A 24,740-nucleotide genomic window follows, 5' to 3' on the forward strand; every position below is an offset into this window, starting at 1 on the left:
GCGACCCTCCTGGACAGCCCAGCGCTGGGTTATAAAGCTCATAGACTTTAAGGTCAGAAGGGACCATTATGATCATCTAGTCTGACCCCCTGCACCGTGCAGGCCACAGAATCTCGCCCACCCCCTCCTAGAATAATCCTCTCACCTATGTCTCAGATATTGAAGCCTTCCAATACTTTGAAGGCCCCAACATGCAGAGAGTCCTTCAGCTGTGATCTGTGCCCAATGCTACAGAGGAAGGCGAAAAACCTCCAGGGCCTCTGCCAATCTACCCTGGAGGAAAATTCCTTCCTGACCCCAAATATGGCGATCAGCTAAACCCTGAGCATGTGGGCAAGACTCACCAGCCAGACACCCAGAAAGTTCCCTATAGCAACTCCTATCATCCCTCCATTGACCTATTTCCAACTGGAAATGAATGGTCAATTAGTTACCAAGATCATGTTATTTCATCCAACCATCCCCTTATCATAGAATCAGAACTGGAAGAGACCTCAGAAGGTCGTCAAGTCCAGCCCTCCGCTCTAGGCAGGACCAATCCCATCTAAATCAACCCGGCCAGGGCTTTGTCAAGCCGAGACTTAAACACCTCTAGGGATGGAGACTCCACTACTTCCCTAGGTAACCCATTCCAATGCTTCACTACCCTCCTAGTAAAATAGTTTTTCCTAATATCCAATCTGGACCTCTCCCACCACAACTTGAGCCCATTGCTCCTTGTTCTGCCATCTGTCACTACTGAGAACAGCCTCTCTCCATCCTCTTTGGAACCTCCCTTCAGGAAGTTGAAGGCTGCTATCAAGTCCCCCCTCACTCTTCGCTTCTGCAGACTAAACAGGCCTAAGTCCCTCAGCCTCTCCTCGTAGGTCATATGCTCCAGACCCCTAATCATTTTGGTTGCCCTCCGCTGGACCCTCTCCAATGCGTCCGCATCCTTTTTGTAGTGGGGGGCCCAGAACTGGACACAGTACTCCAGATGTGGCCTCACCAAAGCCGAATAAAGGGGAATAATGACATCTCTGGATCTGCTGGCAATGCTCCTCTTAATGCATCCTAATATGCCATTAGCTTTCTTGGCTACAAGGGCACACTGTTGACTCATATCTAGCTTCTCATCCACTGTAACCCCCAGGTCCTTTTCTGCAGAACTACTACTTAACTGGTTGGTCCCCAGCCTGTAACTATGCTTGGGATTCTTCCGTCCCAAGTGCAGGACTCTACACTTGTCTTTGTTGAATCTCATGAGATTTCTAGTGGCCCAATCCTCCAATTTGTCCAAGTCACTCTGGACCCTATCTCTGCCCTTAAGCGTATCTACCTCTCCCCCTAGCTTAGTGTCATCTGCAAACTTGCTGAGGGTGCAATCTATCCCCTCATCCAGGTCATTAATAAAGATATTGAACAAAACCGGTCCTAGAACCGAACCTTGGGGCACTCCACTAGAAACCGACCTCCATCCTGACATCGAACCGTTGATCACTACCCGCTGGGCCCGGCCTTCTAGCCATCTTTCTATCCATCTTACCGTCCATTTATCCAATCCGCATTCCCTTAACTTGCTGGCAAGAATATTGTGGGAGACCGTATCAAAAGCCTTGCTAAAGTCAAGGTATATAACATCCACTGACTTTCCCATGTCCACTGAGCCAGTTACCTCATCATAGAAGCTAATCAGATTGGTCAAGCACGACTTGCCCTTTGTGAATCCATGCTGACTATTCCTGATCACTTTCCTCTCATTCAAGTGTCTCAAAATGGACTCCTTTATGATCCCTTCCATGATTTTTCCAGGAACCGAGGTAAGACTGACCGGCCTATAGTTCCCTGGATCGTCCTTCTTCCCTTTTTTGAAGATGGGCACTACATTTGCCTTTTTCCAATCATCCGGGATTTCGCCCGATCTCCACGACTTTTCAAAGATAATGGCCAAAGGCTCCTCAATGACATTTGCCAACTCCTTCAGTACCCTTGGGTGCATTAAGTCTGGACCCATGGATTTGTGTACATTTAGTTTTTCTAAATAGTTCCTAACCTGTTCTTTACCCACCAAGGGCTGTCCATCTTCTTCCCATCTTGCGTCGCTTAGCACAGAAGTCCAGGAGCCGACCTTGTCCGTGAATACAGAGGCAAAGAAAGCATTGAGTACTTCAGCTTTCCCCACATCCTCTGTCACTAGGTTACCTCCTTCATCCATTAGGGACTGCACACCCTCTCTGATCACCTTCTTCTTGTTGACATGCCTGTAGAAACCTTTCTTGTTATCCTTCACATCCTTAGCCAGTCGCAACTCCATTTGCGCTTTCGCCTTCCTGATAACCCCCCGGCATTCTCGAACTATACATTTAAGCTCCTCCCTAGTCATTTGTCCAAGTTTCCACTTTCTGTAAGCTTCCTTTTTGTGCTTAAGTACACCAAGGATTTCCCCTGTAAGCCAATCTGGTCTCCTACCAGGTTTGCCTCTCTTGCTACGTGTCGGGATGGTTTCTTTTTGTGCCTTCAATAAGGCTTCTTTAAAATACTGCCAGCTGTCCTGGACTCCTTTCCCCTTCATGTTAACATCCCAGGGGATTCTGCCCATCAGATCTCTGAGGGAGTCAAAATCTGCTTTTTTGAAGTCCAAGGTGTGTATTTTACTACTCTCTTTCCTTCCTTTGGTCAGGATCCTGAAATCTACCATCTCATGATCACTGCTTCCCAGGTTGTCGCCCACCTCTACTTCCCCTATTAGTTCCTCCCTGTTTGTGAGGAGAAGGTCAAGCTGTGCACGGCCCCTGGTCGGATCCTTCAGCACTTGTACCAAGAAGTTATCCCCAACATTCTCCAAAAACTTCCTGGATTGCCTGTGTACTGCCGTATTGGTTTCCCAACAGATGTCAGGGTGATTAAAGTCCCCCATGAGAACCAGGGCCTGCGATCTGGAAGCTTCGCTCAGTTGTTCGAAGAAAGCCTCATCTACCTCATCCACCTGGTTCGGTGGCCTGTAGCAGACACCAACCACAACATCACTGCTGTTTGCTCCTTTAAACCTGACCCATAGACTTTCAACAAGTTTTTCTCCCTCTTTATACTGGAGTTCAGAGCAATCATAGTGCTCTCTTACATATAGTGCAACTCCTCCTCCTTTTCTCCCCGCCTATTCTTCCTGAACAGTCTATACCCTTCCATGACAGCGCTCCAGTCATGCGAGTCATCCCACCAAGTCTCTGTTATCCCAATTAAATCATATTTCTTGGCCTGGGCCAGGGCCTCCAGTTCTTCCTGCTTGTTGCCCAGGCTTCTCGCATTAGTGTACAAACACTTCAGGTAACCAGTTGATTGCATTATCTTCTCCATTCGAAACTGGGGTCCTCCTTTCTCGCTCCTTGCTCTATGCATTTCTTCCCGGTATCTGACTTTCCCACTCCCCTCAGGGTTTTGGTCACCGTCCCCCGACGAACCTAGTTTAAAGCCCTCCTCACTAGGTTCGCAAGCCTGCCCGCGAAGCTGCACGCTGCTGGGCCGGTGCTTTGGCCCGGGATGCTGTGGGGGATGCTGGGATGTGAGAGACGTGGGGCTAAGCTACCAGAGGGAGGTTCCCAGGGAGGAAACCTCTGTCCCAGCACTCGCTGGTCCCCGTCTCTTGCTGAGGGGCCCCCCTGCGCCAGACCCAGGGCAGCGTGGGAGTCACGGCACAGAGCGTAAGTCCAGGCTCCTTCCCTGGGCCATTACACCACCCAGGGGTGGGTTGACTCCAGTGTCACTGGCCAAAATGCCCCTCTTGGCTGTTCCACCCGGCCTGCTCTGGCTGGTGCCTGCAGTCCCGAGCTGGCTGCATGTCAGTGGCACGGGGGAGCCGCATGTTAACAGCTGTTCATGGATGTGCACTGCACAGCTGCATTCAACAGTTCTGCTTGCTAGGATACCACATCATGACAGCAGCAGCATTCTCAGTGTAGAGAAACCAAACCTTAATTCATCTCCCAGCTGCATTAGCCTCCACATTTGTACCGTTACGTTTCTTTGGCAAGAGTAGTTTTCCACACTGCATGATTTTGTAAGTTTCTTTTTGAACTAATTCCACCCCAGCTTTTCCAGTGCCTCCTGGCCTTGTCAAAACTTTTTCTAAACAAATCCCCAACCTTGTGAATTTTTAACACTTTAGGTATGTCTAGACTACCTGGCTCCATCGACGGAGCCATGTAGATTTGTTTATTGGGCAAAGGGAAATGAAGCGGCGATTTAAATAATCGCCCCTTCATTTCCCTTTGCCTACAACCCTAATGTACATGGCTCCTCATCTACGGAGCCATGTAGTCTAGACGCAGCCTTTATGTTCAAAACAGAACTGTCCTATATTTGCCTTTCAAAATGGCCCTTCTGCTGCCTGACCTCATCGTTCTGGTTCCTAATCAGACATGTGGCTGATTGGTCTGTTCATAGCGCTGGTGTTCATAATGTTGCTCTTCTAGGCTGTGTCTACACTACATGCCTCTGTCGGCAGAGGCATGTAGATTAGGGTTGTAGGCAAAGGTAAATGAAGCCGCGATTTAAATGATCGCGGCTTCATTTACATTTACATGGCTGCCGCGCTGAGCCGACAAACAGCTGATCAGCTGTTTGTCGGCTCGCCACTAGTCTGGACGTTCCCCCTGTCGACATCAAAGCCCTTTGTCGGCAGCCCCGTTATTCCTCGTGGAATGAGGTTTACCGGGGCTGCCGACAAAGGGCTTTGATGTTGACAGGGGGAATGTCCAGACTAGTGGCGAGCCGACAAACAGCTGATCAGCTGTTTGTCGGCTCAGCGCGGCAGCCATGTAAATGTAAATGAAGCCGCGATCATTTAAATCGCGGCTTCATTTACCTTTGCTGAATAAACAAATCTACATGCCTCTGCCGACAGAGGCATGTAGTGTAGACGTACCCCTACTGTCCATACTGTTTACCACCCTCCTCCCCTGCTAGTAGACGAGGAAGCATTTTGTTGCCACGTGCGATATGAGAAATGCTTGTTTTGAAATGAAAACCAGAAATAGTCCTTGACATTTTCTGCCACATTGATAAGTTTCCTTTCTCCGTGTAGGACTAGACACACACTTTTTCCAGGATTTATTTTGTTCTTTGGACTCTTAATAGACTTATGTCCTGTGATGGGTTGTCCCCCTTTTCAGGTGCGACCGGAGACCCTAGCATACCACTGAGCAGGGAATCCCCTGCCAAGTGCAGGTAAGGTGGGTAGATGTAGATGCAATCTCAGGGCATGTGTCTGAGAGTGAGAGCAGGAGGACAATGGAACAGCTGTATGGGGTGGGGTGGCAGCTCCTTTGCTGGAGGGTTTTCAAAAGCAGCTGGATAGTCGTATGGGCTCAGGGTCATATCTTTTATCCATTTTCATAACTCCCTATTTGTATTGCTCACTCCTGGTTTTCCCTTTTTCCCGGTCGCTGTGTATTGCCTTCCCACCCTCCCATGCCGAATCGCCGCCTTCGCTCCTGCACTGAACCAGGTTTTAGCCAAGGTGCACTCTCTTGACTGTGAAATCGTGGGAGATCCACCAGCCTGGGCCTCCTCACGCTGTCTAGCTAAGCCAAGCTCTCCAGCCTCTTTTCTTACACACACAGGTGGGGCCACAGCTAGCTAGAGAAAGACAGAGCCACTCAGAAGGCTCCATTTACTGGACTTATCCCAGCACTCAGGGTGCGCACCTCTTCCCAATTATGAATCACACAAACAGGTGTCAAAATAAATCAAGTAAGCATGTTTTCATAGGAAAGGGCAGATTGCAAGGGATTATAACGGAAAGCAAACAGGCAAAGGTTACTGACAAAATAAAACCAAAAAAACCCACAAACTAAATTGCCTCCATATAAAACCATGGTACACCCACACCTTGAATACTGTGTACAGATGGGGTCGCCTCCTCTCAGAAGAGATACATTGGCATTGGAAAAGGTTCAGAAAAGAGCAACAAAAATGATTCGGGGTTTGGAATGGGTCCCATATGAAGACAGATTAAAAAGACTGGGACTTTTCAGCTTAGAAAAGAGAAGACTAAGGGTGTGTCTAGACTACAGGGTTTTGTCAACAATAAGTCAACAGAATGTGGCAGTTTTGTTGACGGCGGTAAACCTCATTCTACGAGGAATAATGCCTTTTGTTGACAGTTCTGTCGAAAAAAGGCGCTATTGCATCCATGCTGTGCTTTTTCAAAAGACAGCGTCTACACTCTCTGTCGAAAAAGCGGCTTGCTTTTGGTTGTAGTCTAGATGCTCTTTTTCGACAGATGCTTTTTCGATATTATCTGTCAACAAAGCCTCTGTCGACAAAAGCCTGTAGTCTAGACGTACACAATCGGGGCTTTTTTATGGAAAACAAATCTGAGCTGTCTAAACTGGCCCTTTTGCGCAAAAGTTTTGCGCAAAAGGACTTTTGCCTGAATGGGAGCAGCATAGAATTTCCGCAAAAAGCACTGATTTCTTACAATAGAAAGTCAGTGCTTTTGCGGAAATTCAAGCGGCCAGTGTAAACAGCTGGCAAGATTTTCCGGAAAAGCAGCTGATTTTCTGGAAAAACTGGCCAGTCTAGACACAGCCCTGTAGTCTAGGCACACCCCATCTATCTATCTATCTATCTATCTATCTATCTATCTATCTATCTATCTATCTATCTATCTATCTATCTATCTATCCCCATACACCCCCTCTATCTATCTATCTATCTATCTATCTATCTATCTATCTATCTATCTATCTATCTATCCCCACCCACCCCATCTATCTATCTATCTATCTATCTATCTATCTATCTATCTATCTATCTATCTATCTATCTATCTATCTATCTATCTATCCCCACCCACCCCATCTATCTATCTATCTATCTATCTATCTATCTATCTATCTATCTATCTATCTATCTATCTATCTATCTATCTATCCCCATACACCCCCTCTATCTATCTATCTATCTATCTATCTATCTATCCCCACCCACCCCATCTATCTATCTATCTATCTATCTATCTATCTATCTATCTATCTATCCCCATACACCCCCTCTATCTATCTATCTATCTATCTATCTATCTATCTATCTATCTATCTATCTATCTATCTATCTATCCCCACCCACCCCATCTATCTATCTATCTATCTATCTATCTATCTATCTATCTATCTATCTATCCCCATACACTCTGTCTGTCTAGCTAGCCTTTATGCAGATTGGGTGACCCAAGCTGAGCACAAATCCAGAGCGGGTTATTCTTCTTCTCCATTCTTAGACATCTGAGGATCATATTTCCATTGGCCACTCTTGCAAATGAGCAGCTGTAGCCTTTGGGTGGGCTCAGGCATACTCCATTGTCCTTCGTCAGCCCCACCCTGAATCCCCGCCCCCCATAGGAAAGGAACCGGGGACTGGGGGTTCAGGTGCTGGAAGGAATTTTAGCAAGGGTTGCACAGGGTGTATAACAACATCTTCTCTCCGGTTGCTTGTAGGCCTCTCCATCGGGAACCCAGGCAGACACTGTGTGCTGAAATCACTGTCAGCCAGCCAGGTAAGTGATCAACCAGTCACTTAGTGAAATGGGAAGATTAACCCCCCCAAGAAAATAACACACTGGGACTAGCACATTAGCAATGGCTCTTTCCCCGTTCTGGGGAACACCAGAGCAGACAGTAAAGCTAGCAGAGTTTGGCTAGAATGGAACCCACCCTTTAAGCACACCGGTAACAGGGGAATGTATTTCCCCTCCCGGTTTCCCTGCTCTATAGTTAATAATGTGCAGCCTCCCTGTTAGTGTAGTAACAATAGCACCGACCAGCTGCAAAGTGCTTCAGTTAGGAAATCAGGCTGCTTTCTGCCCTGGGTCGCTGCTTCTCTCAGCCCACCCAGGGCACGTGTCCCCTGAAAAGCAGCTACCCCAAGTGCTTGCCCTCCCGGAGTCTGACCCAGCAACGGGGAACCGATTGGATCAGACCCCACATTACCCCCCACCACTCACTCCTACCTTCCCCCACTCCAGGGGTTTCTAATAGAGACAGTTCCTGTGAGGTAGATGGGGTCCCGGGTGTTTCCATAGTGCTGCTGTGAATGATGCCCAGGTCCTTTCCCTGGGCTGTGTCCTTGTTGGGATGTTTCCTCTGGCACATGTGTTGGCAAAGCTTCAGGTTTCTTACACACTCGGGTTTGGAGCAATTGTGTGTGTGGGGGCGGGGGGACTCCCTACGGCATGAACATGCTAGCCCAGCGCTCGCTGCAGGAAGGAACAATGACCAAGAGCAAGTACCCACCTCCATGTGCCTGCTGCTGCCCACTGAGGTTACCCACACTACCATGGGCAGGAATTGTTGACACATAGACCATCGTATAATACAGAATTGCCATTGGTAGGGCCGATTGCTCCCAATCCAGTACTCTCAGTAAGGAAGATGTCTGAGGAGTGACCAATCTTCTTCACCACAAGGCATCCCCTCCCCGCCCCTGGGCAGGTAGTGTACCATTAACCTTGTGTCCCCATCTAGGTGCATGTCTCCATCCAGATGTGACCCTTACCCTAGAGTCTGGGCATACACAGGAAGTCAGGAGGGGTGTACGGCACATTCAGGAGACACCGTTCTGCCTCAGGATACAACAACTTCTGCCTGAATCCATGTCAGATGCCAACACAAGTGGCTTCACCAGCCCTTCCACGTTCATCCTTCTGGGCATCCCTGGCCTGGAGGCAGCCCACATCTGGATCTCCATCCCCTTCAGCATCACATACGCCATAGCCATCTTGGGGAACGTCACCATCCTGTCCATTGTGAAGAGGGAGCCGAGCCTCCATGGGCCCATGTACTATTTCCTCTGCATGCTGGCCGTCAGTGACTTGGTCATGTCTACATCCACCCTGCCCAAATTGCTGAGCATCTTCTGGTTCAACTCTAGAGAGATCAGTTTCAGTGCCTGCCTCACCCAGCTGTACGTCATTCACAGCTTTTCTGTGCTGGAGTCTGGGATCTTTGTGGCCATGGCGTTGGATCGCTACGTGGCCATTTGTGACCCCCTGAGACATTCCACCACCCTGACAAACTCTGTAGTGGCTAAAATATCCCTGGCCGTGGTGTTGCGCAGTGTCATACTCATATTCCCTTATCCCTTGCTGGCACGGCAGTGGTAATATTGCCGAACCAACATCATCCCCCACTCGTACTGTGAGCACATGGCCATGGTAAAGCTGGCCTGTGGCGACATGGGCATCAGTAATCACTATGGCCTCTTTGTGGCATTGTTTGTCAGCAGTGTGGACATGTTTTGCATTGCCATGTCCTACATCAAGATCCTCAGGGCCATCTTCAGCCTCCCCACCAAGGATGCCTGAATCAAGACCTTTGGGACCTGCAGCTCCCACCTCGGTGTCATTTTAATTTCCTATACCCCAGCTCTCTTCTCCTTCCTCACACACCGGTTTGGCCACAATGTGCCCCTTCATTTCCACATTCTCATTGCCAACCTGTACCTCCTGGCTCCCCCCATGCTGAACCCCATCATCTATGGAATGAGGACCAAACAGATCTGGGACAGGCTAATGCAGCTCCTTATTCAGAAAGGCATCTAAGCTTTTCTCTTGGGGCTCCGGCGCTCACATCTGTGTGGAGCCAATTGGTGCCATAGTGTTGGGGCCTTTTCCCTGACTCACCTGCTGGGCAGAGAGATTTAACCCTTTCCTGAACTTGCTGTTCCATGTCAGTACAAAGAACCCAGAGATTTGGTCTATGTCCAACTTATTGCGTAGTCGCTGTTAACTAGACCCCTGGAGCTCCACCACCCTGCCCACCTCTTCTCCCAAACCCCTTCCCAGCTCTCCCCTCTCCTTTCTATGTCCTGCCCCTCTAGTTGGCTCCTCTCCTCCCTGTCAGCCGATGGTCAGGGCAGTGTGTGTGTGTGTGTTACACCCGCATCTTCAACTGCTGGGACACAAGGTCCTGTCACAGCGGGCAGCCTAGGAGGCTGACGGGTGCCCCAAGGAGTTTAACGTCCGTGTCTTCAACTGCTAGGATTGGAATCCCTTCGCGGTGGGCAGCCAACAGGCCGACAGACGCCCCAGAGTTTACAGGGAGAGCTTATTACATCTCAGATTTTGACTGCTAGGATATATGATCCCTTTGCAGCGGGCAGCCTAGGGAAGGTTGAGAGATGGCCCACGGATCTGTCCTCTGGAAGCGACACGATCCAAATGCCCAGCTCTGTCTGTATCTGTCCCTTATGACCGGCTGGAGTTCTTTTACATTGTGCTTGGTTCTGTTACAGCAACTGAAGGAGTCAGGTTAAAGCTTAAACAGTTACAGGTTTATTAAAGAAGCTTATAAATCATGTGGTTACAATGGCTATTGCTCTATTTCTTAACTGCTAGCAAATATAGATCTTAAAAAAATGGTTACAAAGAAAATAAAGATAGAAAATAGAAATAATGGTACCAAGTGACAGCTTAATCTTTAAAGAGCTCTAAGTCTATGTGTACACTTAAGACAAAGGACACATCCAGGTACAATTTTTACCCACCTCTCAACTCCAGTGTATCAGGCCAGGGATGGTCCCTCAATTCCTAGGAAAGTCGAATATGAGGTGGAACCTCGGGAGGCCAATCACCTAACCCGACCAGCAGATAGATGGTAGATTGATGCTCAGAGTAAGTGTGCTGCTGGACCCATCTTTATACCCATAGGGGCCCGTATCCTCTTTCTTATCTAAGATGCCAAATTGTGTTGGTCCGTCTTTGTGACGCCAGTTCTTACAAGGGAATTTCAGCTTAATTTACACTTGCAAGAGAGATAACTAAATTGTGAGTACTGGACGTTCTTTGCAGGGCGGGAGATTCCTCCCCCCGGACGAGTGTGTGTTCGTATCAATATAGGTGCCAGCCAAGGCAGTTCTTGCGGCCTCAAGGTCAACAATTGGCATATCTCTGTTTACAACCATCCAGGGTCACAGCACCAGCATATCCAGGCCTTCTGTTAAGGCTTCAAAGACTATGCTGATTTTACTGCTCTGTCTATGCCCTGTGTGCTCCAGGCACCTAGGATGGATGTTACGGTGGGGTTCATGTCTGGCTACACTCCCCCCCACCCCGCCTTCTCCTGCTGGATAATCTCTCAGGGCACATCTAGACTACATGCTTCTTTCGAAAGAGATCATCTGGACAGCCACAACTTTTTTCGAAAAAGCGGACCGCTTTTTTGAAAGAGAGCACCCAGGCAATCTAACCTCATCAGTGACATCGTTGGGGTTGGTCCTGCTCTGGGACGGGGATTCGATGACTCCTGAGGTCTGTGCCAGCCCTGGGGTTCTATGGTTCTGTCACCCGTCTTCACTCCCCCACAACTCAACAGCTGCAACAACCTCTGGAGAACAAAGTACCTGGAAGGGGGGAGGGGAGCCCTGGCTGCAAAGCGGATGCAGCTTGTGCCTCCAGAATCTGCGAGCCTGCTTGTGTCATCAGCCCAGGTGAGATCGTGGGGACTCAGCCCCAACCTCGTGTGTATAAATCTCAGGCGGTGGCTTTGGTCCATTTCTTAGGTAGCTTGCTTCCTCTAGCGTCCAGCCCTCTGTAGGCAATAAACCTGTGTCAGCTTTCACCTGAGCCTGCCTCACGTGAGTGTGGTGGTTGGGAATCTTAGCGCTGTGGACACAGGCTGGTGTGGACCTTCCCCCAGCGAGGGGGAGCCGGCTGGTCAGTAAGCTTTCCCCACACAGATACCTGTGCTGGGCAAGACGGGATCTGGTGTAATTTCACTGCAGCAGGGATGTGAGGCTGGTGAGCTGGAATATTGGTGGGGGCCTCCATGGTGAGTCCATGAATTGGGTAGGTAAAGCATTCAGGTCACTCGGCGGGGCGTGTGTCTTGATCTATTGTCATACGGGGGGACAACAGGATCTGGATGGTTTGGCCATATGTCAGCCACAGAGATGGGGGAGAGGCCAACCCAGACGAATAATTAGGGGGCACTGCAGATCCTGGCTTCACTCCAGGGGTAAATCCCATCAAAATATCCATCATCATCCACCATGAGCCGGGCCTCTCTGTTCCAGGGCGGGGACAGGAGCTGATAAGGAGCCCGCCTGTGAATAGGGGACAGCCGGGGTTCATGACTCAATGCCTCCCTCTGCCCGGCAGGAACCAGACATTTTCACCACATGAAATGAATAGGTAGCAGGTTTAAAACACACCAAAGGAAGTTTTTCTTCACACAGTGCACAATCAACCTGTGGAACTCCTTGCCAGAGGATGTGGTTCATGGAGATTAGGTCCATCAATGGCTATTAGCCAGGCTGGATAGGAATGGTGTCCCTAGGAATGGTGTTTGTCTGGAAATGGAGGACAGGGGAGGGATTACATGATAATTCCTGGCTCTGTTCCCTCCCTCTGGGGCATCTGGTATTGGCTACGGTGGGCAGACAGGACACTGGGCTGAATGGACCTTTGGTTTGACCCGGTCTAGCCATTCTTATGGGTGCGACATGATGTTCACACTGAGCCACAATAATTTTAAAACTTTATTAAAATATCTGGACAGGAAACCCAAGAGCCATGCGAGTAGCAAAATAAACCAGGGTTGCCAATCCCGGATTATTAGTCTAAAATAACCTGGGGACCATGGACAAAGGACAAGCCTTGTGTTGGGTACAGCTGTTCACGGCCTGGTTTCTCAGATGTTGGCTGAGAGGAGTAGCAGCTAATGCCAACAGCTGCCTGAAGCTACTAACTTAGTTTACTGAACTGTCTGACCTAAATCTGGATTAAACTAAGAGACTATTAGGAACAAAAGGGTTTAAAGAGACAGTGTAGAGGCCAATCTCAGCTCCTGACTCTTCCTGCCCTTTATCTTCATTTCCCTAATTTCTAATCTAAACTAAAACACTCCCTCCCTAGCTCTCCTCGATCGCTTCCCTATTCCTTCTCTAGCTCTTCCCTATCATAGAATCACAGGACTGGAAGGGACCTCAAGAGGTCATCGAGTCCAGCCCCCCGCCCTCAAGGCAGGACCAAGATCCACCTACACCATCCCTGACAGATGTCTATCTAACCTGTTCTTAAATATCTCCAGAGAGGGAGATTCCACCACCTCCCTTGGCAATTTATTCCAATATTTGACCACCCTGACAGTTAGGAATTTGGAGTTACCATGGAGTTTGGGGCACCTTGTTTCATAAGCGGAGGAGCTTGGCTCCTCCATCTAGGTCCAAATTTAACTTCCTCACCCACAAACCCTTGGGCTGAACTTCCTCCAAAGGCTGGACACACGTATCCTGATGACATGTAGATCCATGTTCACAATATCAGATCAGTCTCACCTGTGTTATTTCTGTGTATTCCTTGTGGGGTAGTTGTTAACATTGGAGCACATTCTTGGCAGCTCCTCCTCCATGGAAAGTCCCTCTAATTTATCACCATCTCTCCAGCTAAAAGGTCCCACACACATGCAAGTCGTCTTTTGCTATCTGTGTGCAAGGGCCCAGACAAAAATACGAACTTGCCTTTGGTTAACATACCCCCCGCTGAGAAATTCCTGGGAGTCGCTGGGTCTGGGGAGCGGAAGAGAAAGGAACAGGAGGGGGCCGTAGGAAGAAGAGGCAGAACACAGGCAGGACTTGAGGAAACAGGGGGGGAAGATGGTAGATGGACCAGCGGGGATGGAGATTCCACCCCCTCCCTAGGGAACCCATCCCAGTGCTTCACCGCATTCCTAGGGAAATAGTTTTTCCTAATATCCAACCTAGACCTGCCCCACTGTAACTTGAGGCCATTGCTCCTTGTTCTGCCATCTGCCCCCACTGAGAACAGCCTCTCTCCAGACTCTTTGGAACCTCCCTTCAGGAAGTTGCAGGCTGCTCTCAGATCCCCCCTCACTCTTCTCTTCTGCAGACTAAGCAAACCCAAATCCAAGTTATTAACCTGTTCTTTCTCCACCAAGGGCTGCCCACCTCCTCCACATAGTGTGTTGCCTAGTGCAGTCGTCTGGGAGCTGAACTTGTGTGTGAAGACTGAGGCACAGAGAGCATTGAGTACTTCAGCTTCTCCCACACCATCTGTCACTAGGGTACCTCCCTCTTCTAATAAGGGCCCCACCCTCTCTCTGATCACGCGCTTATTGCTAACATGCCTGTAGAAACCTTTCTTGTTACCCTTCACATCCCTTGCTAGCTTCAGTTCCAATTGTGCTTTCACTATAATATCTCTCGGATTGCCCAGTCTGTAACTGCGAGAAGAGGGCCCATGCCACCAGTCCACTCTGCCTGAATTGCCGTATCAGTTCCCAAGCCCCAGAAAAATAACTTATGTCCTTTTCCATGTAAACAGCCAGAGCAGCTTGCCCCAGATCTGTTTGGTCCTCACCCCGTAGATGATGGGGTTCAGCATAATGGGCACCAGGAGGCACACGTTGGCAATGAGAATGTGGAAATGCAGGGGTATATTGTGGCCAAACCGGTACATGAGGGAGGTAAAGACACCTGGGATGTAAAAGGCTAGGATGGCACACAGGTGGGAGCTGCAAGTCTCAAAAGTCTTAAGCCGGGCATCCTTGGTGGGGAGTCTGAAGATGGCCCTGAGGATCTGCATATAGGACAGAGCGATAAAAATCACATCCAGCCCCAACACACAGAAGAGCACAAAGAGGCCGTAGTAACTACTGACCCGGGTGTCGGCGCAGGCCAGCTTCACCACGGCGATGTGCACACAGTACGGCTGGGGGATGATGTTCTTTCCACAATATGGCCACTGCCTCGCCAGGAGGGGATAGGGCAGTACGAGGATGCCACCACGCAGCACTGCACTCAGAGTGATCTTGGCCACCACGGTGTTTGTCAGGATGGTGGAATGTCTCAAGGGATCACAGATGGCCACGTAGCGATCAAACGCCATGGCCACAAAGATCCCCGACTCTGTCACTGAGAAGCTGTGAAAGAAGTACAGCTGGGTGAGGCAGGCATTGAAACTGATCTCCCTGGAATTGAACCAGAAGATGCTCAGCATTTTGGGCAGGATGCACGTGGACAAGACAATGTCGATGACAGCCATCATGCAGAGGAAATAGTACATGGGCTCATGGAGTTTTCGCTCTGTCTTTATAATGAAGAGGATGATGAAGTTCCCTAAGACGGCTATGATGTACATCATGCAGAAGGGGATGGAGATCCAGACATGGGCTGCCTCCAGGCCAGGGATGCCCAACAGGATGAAGGTGGAGGGGTTGGTGAAGTGGGTTGTGTTGGAATCTGACATAGAGCAGGGAAGAAAGTGTCCAACCCTAAGGCAGAATGGTACCTCTTGAATGTACCGTCCACTCCCCTGAGGTCCTGTACGTGCCCAGGGTCTAGGGTGATGGTGACAGTCAAAATGCCTGGATGGAGAGACAATGTTAATATAAGACATGAAATGCACAATCGGAGGCTGCATTCAGGGATGAAATATATTGGATGCTCTTCACACTTTCAAAAAATGATATTGTCATTGGTCATCTGAAGAAGTGGGCTGTGCCCACGAAAGCTCATGATACCATCTATATGTTTTGTTAGTACATAAGAACATATGAACAGCCGCACTGGGTCAGACCAAAGGTCCATCTAGCCCAGTAGCCTGTCTGCCGACAGTGGCCAGCACCAGGTGCCCCAGAGAGGGTGGACTGAAGACAATGATCAAGCGATTTGTCTCCTGCCATCCCTCTCCAGCCTCTGACAAACAGAGGCCAAGGACACCATTTCTATCCCCTGGCTAAAAGCCTTTTATGGACCTAACCTCCATGAAATTATCTAGCTTCTCTTTAAACTCTGCAATAGTCCTAGCCTTCACAGCCTCCTCTGGCAAGGAGTTCCATAGACTGACTACATGCTAGTCTATAAAGGTTACACGCCATGGAACACAAGCCATACGAAAAAGCTGAATTAACTGGCTATGTTTAGTTTGGAAAGAGGAGATGAAGTGGAGACATGACAGGGATCTTTGAATATGCCAATGGTTGCCAGGAAGAGGTGGTGCAAAGTTGTCCTCTTGCCACAGAGGGCAGGGCAAAAGCAAATTGGTTCAAAAGTTTGCACAGCAAATTGCAATGACGTCTCAGGGGAAAAATCCCTCCCTGTAAGAACAGGAGGACAATGGAATAGACGACTTGGGAGATTGTGAAATCTCCTTCACTGGATTTCTTCTGAATAAGGCAGAACACCCAACTGTCTGGGGTGGTTTAGACGGAACACGTCCTGCATTTTGGCTGGGGGTCAGACTAACTGGACTTTCGGTCCCTTCTGTCCCTGTGGCTCTGTGATTCTAGAATGCAAAATCCTAGTGAACCAGATGAGCTCCTTGCCATAGGCATTACTGGAGCAAAGCGCTTAGCTGAATAGGATTAGCAAATGGATTGGGCACAGTAGGTGGAACCAATGACACTATGTAATCAGCGAAGGCTTTCTGTCACCGTCAGGGAGAAGACCTCAATTTCCATTGCTTTTACATTTCCAAATGTTAAGTGTTTGGCTTGAAAAATCCCAGGTAGGGTATCTGCTTCTGATTCCTTCCTTTTTTTAAAAAAAAGTTTTAGGCATGATAGTTCAGCCAATTTCTCAAACAAACCTACAAGAGAAGTTGTCTTGTCTGTGTTGAAAACTTATTTTATTTGTTCCAAAGAGGAACCCTTGAATCTCCATCTGACAGAGACATCTTTAAGGGGAAGGTCTACTAATAGAGATTCTCTATGTTCTAGTCAGGAGGATGGAAGATGATAACATGTGGGTAAGATCAGATGAAAAACCGTCAAATAAAAGACAGTCTAACACATCAGGAAACTGCAGACGGAAAAACAGTGACACATTTTTAAAGTGCTTCTACACAAATGCTAGACGTCTAAATAGTAAAATGAGTGAACTGGAGTACCTTGTATTAAAGGAGGATTTTGATAGAATAGGCCTCTCATAAACCTTGTAGAATGAGAAGAATCAATGGGACACAGTCATACCAGGATACAAAATATATTGGAAGGATAGAACAGGTCATGTTAATAGGGGTGGGGCACTACAGGCAGTCCCCGGGTTACGTACAAGATAGGGACTGTAGGTTTGTTCTTAAGTTGAATCTGTATGTAAGTCGGAACTGGTGTCCAGATTCAGCCGCTGCTGAAACTGATCAGTTTCAACAGCGGCTGAATCTGGACGCCAGTTCTGACTTACATACAGATTCAACTCAAGAACCCCAGGCATCCCCAAGTCAGCCGCTGCTGAAACTGATCAGTGGCTGATTCCAGGAAGCCCGGGAATTTCGAGAAATCCTTTAATCCGTGTGGAACGTGGGTGAGTAACGGTGCACAGAAAACAGGGCCATTTTGGCTCAAGATACTAGAAAAAACTCACCCCTAGGATAAGGTCCCTGGGATGTTCACTGGCTGTGTAGAATGGCAAGGACCCCAGATTTCCTGTGTATTTTCTCATGTTCTTGTTGCAGTGAATGTGGGGACCAGGTGAGCTCTTCAGCAAGGGTCGGTACCTGTGAGTGCTGAGAGGGACGTGTCTTCCCTGGGAACCCTCCTCAAGTAGCCGCGTCCCGCACCTCTCTCAGCCCAGCATCTGCAGCAGCATCTGACGCCAAGAGCCGGCACAGGGCCATGCGCTGGTTATAACCCAGTTCTCGGCCACCCTGGGGGGTTCACTTGGCCTCTGGGGGAGAAGCAGTTTCTGAATGTAACCAGGCAGGAGACTGGCCTGTCTGGGCCTCTGTGCTAATTATCCAGTGTTAGGAGTAAACAATGTTTTAGGAACCTTCCCAAAGGCAGAGGAGATGTTTTGGGCTCTGAATTGAGTCATGGAGGAATTGGCTGCTCTGTGAGCATATTTTATAATTGTAGTTGATGAGGAAAAAGAGCTGGAGAAAATGCCGAGCTGTCTGTAGGGACTGATGCCCTGTACATGCTCAGTAGGGATGGATCGCTATCAGACAGAAAGTTCTGGAGAGAGCTGACTGAGGGGAAATACTTCGAACACACAGGGCTGTTGCTAAGGGATCAGAGATCTGTAATTTTCATGGGTAGCTACCATCGCATGGGGCATCTTCTTTCATTGAAATACCTTAAAAACATGTATCAGAGGGGTAGCCGTGTTAGTCTGAATCTGCAAAAGCGATGAGGAGTCCTGTAGCACCCTATAGACTAACTGAAGTGTAGGAGCATAAGCTTTCGTGGGCAAAGACCCACTTCGTCTTAAAAACATGGAGCAGCAGGGCGTTCGGCATGACATCCACACTGGATGGGACCAGGGCAGGGCAGCTCCATGGGTGCTGGCTGGAGAGCTGGGCGTGTTTGGGCTGTAACCTCTTCCATTGGGGGCTCAGGCAGTGTCTGGTAGAGCATCCATGAACGCCGCTGGGTGCGGGACCTGCCTGTGGATGTTGGGGTGAGGCAGAATGGGGGAGTTGCCACTTGAAATTCACAACACAGGAGGGAACCCAGCTACAGAAGGCAAAGGACTCAGTTCTCTCTCAGATCCAGCTGCCACCCTGAAGGGCCAGGAGGAACCCATCACAGAGGTGTCCCAATGAGTGATGGGAGAGGAGATGAGCACGCAGGAGGGAAGGACACTTGGAAGAGGCACAAATCTGCCTGGAGCCCAAAGGAAGGTGCGGGGCAGTGGTGCGGCCTTTGGGAAAGAGGTGGGGTCATTGTCGGGGCCTTGGGTGTTCAGTTATAACATAGAAACCCTACAATTGAATGAGTTGCATACAGATCCATTCTCCAAAATGTTACACTTAGAAAGAAATATCAGGAAAGGATCGAATGGTTCTTTGACTAGCCAGTGAGTCACTCACTTGGAAGAGGCAGAAAACTGCCTGGAACCCAAAGGAAAGTGTGGGGCAAAGGTGGGGCCTTTGGGAAAGAGTTGGGGTCATTGTCAGAGCTTTGGGTGTCCAGTTACAACATAGAAACCCTACAATTTAATGAGTCGCATACAGATCCATTCCCCAATATGTTACACTTAGAAAGAAATATCAGGAAAGGATTGAATCGTTCTTTGAACAGCCAATGGGTCATTCAGGCAGGCAAGCCCAGCACCAGCCATCTCGGCACGGAGCTCTACCTGAGAGCCAGGACAAAACATTTAGGTCCCTTTCAGAGTAAAAAGCCAGAGCAGCCTGTCCCGGATCTGTTTGGTCCTCACCCCGTAGATGATAGGATTTAGCATGGGCGGCACCAGAAGGTAAATGTTAGAAATAAGAATGTAGACATGCAGGGGTATATTGAGGCCAAAGCGGGTCGTGAGGGAGCTGAAGAGATTTGGAGTGTAAAAGGCTAAGATGACACACACGTGGGAAGTGCAGGTCCCAAAAGTCTTGAGCCGGGCGTCCTTTGTGGGGAGTTTGTAGACGGCCCTGAGGATCAGAATATAGGACACAGCGATAAGAAACATATCCAGAGTATCCCCACAGAACACCACAAAGAGGCCGTAGTTACGACTGACACGGATGTCAGCGCAGGCCAGATTCACCACGTCCATGTGCTCACAGTGCGTGTAGGGGATGACGTTGGTTCTGCAATACGGCCACTGCCTTGCCAGGATGGGAAAGGGCAGTACAAGTATGACACCTCGCAGCACCATGGCCAGGCCGATCTTGGCCACCAGGAGGTTATTCAGGATGGTGGAATGTCTCAGGGGATGGCAGATGGCCACATAGCGATCCAAACCCATGGCCACCAATATCCCAGACTCAATCACTGAGAAGGAATGAACGAAGTACAGCTGGGCGAGGCAGGCACTGAACTCGATTTCTCTGGAATTGAGCCAGAAATTGCTCAGTATTGTGGGCACGGTAGCTGTGGACAGGACCAAGTCAGTGATGGCCAGCATGGAGAGGAAATAGTACATGGGCTCATGGAGGCTCGGCTCTGTCTTCACAATGAACAGGATGGTGATGTTCCCCAAGATGGTTATGATGTACATGATGCAGAAAGGGATGGCGATCCAGACATGGGCCCACTCCAGGCCAGGGATACCCAGAAGGATGAAAGTGGAGGGGTTGGTGAACTCAGATGTGTTGGAATCTGACATGGTTCAGGGAGGAAGGTGCCCAACTCTGACGCAGAACTGTGTCTATTGCATGTGCCGTACGTTCCCCTGACGTCCTGTGTGGGCCCAGGATCTACAGCAATGCTCGCAGTACTAACGTCTGAAAGGACAGAGAACGTTAGTATGAGGTGTGATGCGCACCGATGGTGACTATTTTCATGGTGAAGCAGATCAGTTGCTCTTCAGACCCTTAGAAATTACGTTTTCATTATTCAGAGAAATGAATTGTAAACAAATGACCCTAGTACTGGCAAGTCCATATTTTCCAGTGCTCCCTGTGTCAATCATGTCTACACCTCATGCTGTGGGAAACCAGACAACGCAACAGTAGGAAACCCACCTTGGGGAAAACATCAGGTCCTCACTGATATCAACACCAGAGAAACACTTATTCATTTAGTACAGTGACAGATGGAAAGCCCATGTTTGGATGCCTGATGATGGAGAATGGGATGGAAAATCACCCGGTGGGATATGTGCTCAGTTTTGCTGCCTCGTCTCTGTGGAGGAGACAGCAGATAGAAAAGAGCGTTCTGAAATGAACCGTGGGAATGGGGAGGCTGCAGTGTGGGACGAGACTGAAGAGTCTGTGAGGAAACAAGAAGGGGAAGATGATGGAGGAGAGGAAAGTAAAGCACAGAACTGGTTGCATTCCAATGGGCAAAAAGAGAAGAGTTCCCAACCTATAATATCCGAACCTCAGCACAACTGAGAGGGAGGAAATGTTAGCTGGAGAAATGAGAATGACAATAATACACCTTTAACATGAGTGTATTTGGTCACTGAACAGTTATAACGCCACAGACAAGAAAGTGTATAAAGCAACGTGATCGTTTGGTTGTGCCAGGAAAAGGGGACATGGCTGGAATGGGACGGCTCCTCATGGAACCAAACAGAAAAAGTACAAAATCACCAGATCAAGAACAGTCCTGAAAAGGGACAGAACTCAGTGAATGCTGAGAGAGCCTGAACCGAGATGAGCCGGACTCAGAGAACGAACGGGCAGTAGGATTGCTACTAAATCGGCAGGACAGAAAAGAGATAAAACGGAGAAATTGGCTCTGGCTTGGCACAGCTGAATCAATGTTTAAGCTTTGAAAAATAGAAGATAAGATTTGTGAAACTCAATTGATTATAATCTCTTTTTCTTAAAACATAGTGACTTTATAGGGAGGAAGAACCAATGATGGAATGCCCATTAAAGAACAAGTTACTAATACAAATGAAATAGAAAAAATAATATTTTGAAGAAATCCTAAAGGAAAATTATCTTCATAATAATAAATGTCTATTATTAAAAATACATTAATTAAAATAAAGCATTTACATTTTCCTTTTATTTTGTTAATGTACATTTGCATTTTATTAAAAAAACCTTAAAGGCCCAATTAATGTTGGGTAAATGTCCCTGTTAAGTATGTTAAATATAAGAAAACCTAGGAATCTTTAGTGCAAATCCTACGGTGAGAAAGGAAACTTGCTAATCTTGAAGAAAAAGTAGACGTGTTCAATACATCGTCTTCAAGCTCGAGAAGTCCCTGCCAGTCCTGGGATTCTATAGTGATAGAAATGTAGCCATGTTAGTCTGATGTAGCTGAAACAAAATGCAGGACAATGTAGCACTTTAAAGACTAACAAGATGGTTTATTAGGTGATGAGCTTTCGTGGGCCAGACCCACTTCCTCAGATCAAATAGTGGAAGAAAATAGTCACAACCAAAGGATACAATAAAAAAAATGAACAAATATGAAAAGGACAAATCACATTTCTATCCCCCTACCAACACAAAAGAAAGAATAATTCTATATGGACTCCCCCTGACGGTCGGAATTACAATCTGGATTTCTATATACAAAGCTTCTGCAACAACACACAGACTGACATTATTCGCAAACAACAACAAGCGACACACAATCTCAGCCACGCTGAACACCATGCCATCCAGAGTCTCAAAAACAACCTGGACATTGTAATCAAACCAGCTGACAAAGGGGGTGCTGTGGTCATTATGAATAAGGCCGACTATAACCAAGAGGCAACCAGACAACTCTCCAACACCACATTTTACAAACCTCTCCCCTCTGATCCCACCTCGGAATACCAACAGAAATTACTCTGTCTCCTTAAAATCCTCCCCACAGCTACTCGGGAACAAATCCACACAGAAACACCTTCTGACCCCCGACCAGGATTGTTCTATCTGCTTCCCAAGATCCATAAACCTGGACACCCCGGACGCCCCATCATCTCTGGTATTGGCACGCTCACTACTGGTCTATCCAGCTATGTAGACTCTCTCCTCAAACCCTACACAACCAACACCCCCAGCTATCTCCGAGACACTACTGACTTCCTAAGGAAACTACAAAACATCGATAACCTCCCCAATAACACCATCCTTGCCACCATGGATGTAGAAGCTCTATACACCAACATCCCAAATGTAGACAGATTACAAGCAATTAGAAACACTATCCCAGAGGACACCACTGCCAACCTGATAGCAGACCTATGTAACTTTGTTCTCACCCACAATTATTTCCAGTTTGAGAACAACTTATACCTCCACATCAGCGGCACAGCCATGGGTACACGCATGGCCCCACAGTATGCTTTATGGCTGACCTAGAACAACGTTTCCTCAACTCCCGTTCCCTTTTACCCCTTCTCTTCTTATGCTACATCAATGACATCTTTATGATCTGGACGCATGGCCAAGAAACACTGGAGAGGTTCCACAGAGATTTCAACAACCTACACCCCACCATTAACCTCAGCCTGGACCATTCCACACGAGAGATCCATTTCCTGGACACCACAGTACAAATCAACAATGGAAAATTAGACACCACTCTCTACAGAAAACCCACCGACTCATACAGTTACCTAAATGCCTCCAGCTCCCATCCAGAACACACCACACGATCCATCATCAATAGCCAAGCCCTTCGATACAACCACATCTGCTCTAATCCCACTGACAGAGACCAGAAGCTTCAGGATCTCTACCAAGCATTTATAAACCTCAACTACCCACCCGGAGAAATAAAAAAGCAAATTGAAAGAGCCAGACGAATACCTAGAAACCATCTACTTCAAGACAGACCCAAGAAAACCAACAATAGAACACCACTTGTCATCACCTACAACCCCCAACTTAAACCTGTCCAACACATTATCAATAAACTACAGCCTATACTGGAACAGGACACTAAACTCCAAGAGGCTCTGGGAGACAGACCCATAGTCTCCTATAGACAACCTCCTAACCTCAAGATGATTCTTACCAACAACCACAGGACATACCACACTAATACCAACCCTGGTACCTTCCCTTGCAACAAACCCCGTTGCCAGCTTTGTCCACATATTCATTCTGCTGATACCATTATTGGGCCTAACCAAGTGAGTTATAAGATCGAGAATACATATTCCTGCGCATCCAGAAATATAATTTATGCCATTATGTGCTGAAAGTGTCCGTCTGCTATGTACATTGGACAAACGTCTAAGACACTTTGCCAAAGGATCAATGCCCACAAAACAGACATTAGGATCACAAAGAAAAAAGTTTCTTGCCATTTCAACCAGAAAGGACATTGTCTCAACGACCTAAATACCTGCATCCTACTCCAGAAGACTTTCAAATCTGCACTTGAAAGGGAATCCTCTGAACTGTCATTCATGCTAAAATTCGACACTCTCTGCAGGGGGCTCAACAAAGACCCTAGTTATCTTACCCATTACAAAGATAGCTTCCACAATTATCACCTCTAATACCATTAGCTCACAGACATTTACCTTCCTTCCCCCCTCCCCCGAATCCTCCTTCTGTTCTGAAATGTGATTTGTCCTTTTCATATGTGTTCATTTTTTTTAATTGTATCCTTTGGTATATATGGTTGTGACTATTTTCTTCCACTATTTGATCTGAGGAAGTGGGTCTGGCCCATGAAAGCTCATCACCTAATAAACCATCTTGTTAGTCTTTAAACTGCTACATAGTCCTGTTTTTTGTTTGGGATTCTATGTCTTTCTCTGTTTCTATGGTAACAAAATATTTTGATATACTCGAATGCAGAGCTGTCCAATGGGAACGCAGGGCTCTGTGGTGGGCAGGAAAGCGTGTTGAGTGCCGGCCTGAGCCCTAGATGAGGGCACCGTGAAATGGATCAATGGGACCCTGGACGGGATTCAGAGTTTAGCCGGGTTCACCGGGAGCTCCCAGTGCCGGGCTGTGGCCAAGGGACGCTGGGATTCCTGGTCGTGTGAACAGCAGAGCTGTGAGCTGGCGCAGGGGCAGGGTTTCCCCCATGCACACGGCATCAGTGAAAGCGATTGGGTGAGATCACTGGACCCGAACTGGGAGCGGGGGAGGAAAAGAGCCGCACAGATGGAGGGAGGCTGCGTCAAATCCCATCCAGAGAGAGACCCAAACCCTCATCTCATTATCGTATCAAACTAGGCTCAGGCAGAGACTGGGCTGGGGCGGAACCACCGGGAATGTCGGGCGCTGGGATCTCAGTAAGATGAGAAGTGCCAGGCCCAGAGGCTGGAGGCTGAAGCCAGACAAATTCCAGCTGGAAATCCGGGCTAACGGCTGAGCCCTGAGCGTGATGCACCCTGCGGAGAAACTAGAAGGGGAAAGGCTGGATTCCCCAACTCCCCGTGCTGGCAGAGCC

The 24,740-nt window shown here is 48.2% G+C and overlaps 2 protein-coding genes and 1 pseudogene across 2 annotated transcripts; 1 reads left to right on the forward strand and 2 right to left on the reverse strand.

Moving 5' to 3' along the window:
• The first annotated feature begins 8,629 nt into the window (after positions 1-8,629).
• LOC102459192 (olfactory receptor 52R1-like) lies at positions 8,630-9,577 on the forward strand (annotated as a pseudogene).
• Positions 9,578-14,293: 4,716 nt separating this feature from the next.
• On the reverse strand, positions 14,294-15,241 carry LOC102456250 (olfactory receptor 52R1-like). Its single transcript, XM_006112422.3, has one exon. It carries the CDS (start codon positions 15,239-15,241, stop codon positions 14,294-14,296), a length of 948 nt encoding a protein of 315 aa, XP_006112484.3.
• Positions 15,242-19,092: 3,851 nt separating this feature from the next.
• LOC102459676 (olfactory receptor 52E2-like) lies at positions 19,093-20,040 on the reverse strand. Its single transcript, XM_006112432.1, has one exon. It carries the CDS (start codon positions 20,038-20,040, stop codon positions 19,093-19,095), a length of 948 nt encoding a protein of 315 aa, XP_006112494.1.
• Positions 20,041-24,740: the final 4,700 nt, after the last annotated feature.

Source organism: Pelodiscus sinensis, chromosome 1 (genome assembly GCF_049634645.1).
Source record: "Pelodiscus sinensis isolate JC-2024 chromosome 1, ASM4963464v1, whole genome shotgun sequence".
Taxonomy (NCBI): domain Eukaryota; kingdom Metazoa; phylum Chordata; order Testudines; family Trionychidae; genus Pelodiscus; species Pelodiscus sinensis.

Bases quoted from the DNA above. Each gene is read 5' to 3' on its own strand.
- LOC102456250 (XM_006112422.3), bottom strand. From the start codon at position 15,241: ATGTCAGATTCCAACACAACCCACTTCACCAACCCCTCCACCTTCATC.
- LOC102459676 (XM_006112432.1), bottom strand. From the start codon at position 20,040: ATGTCAGATTCCAACACATCTGAGTTCACCAACCCCTCCACTTTCATC.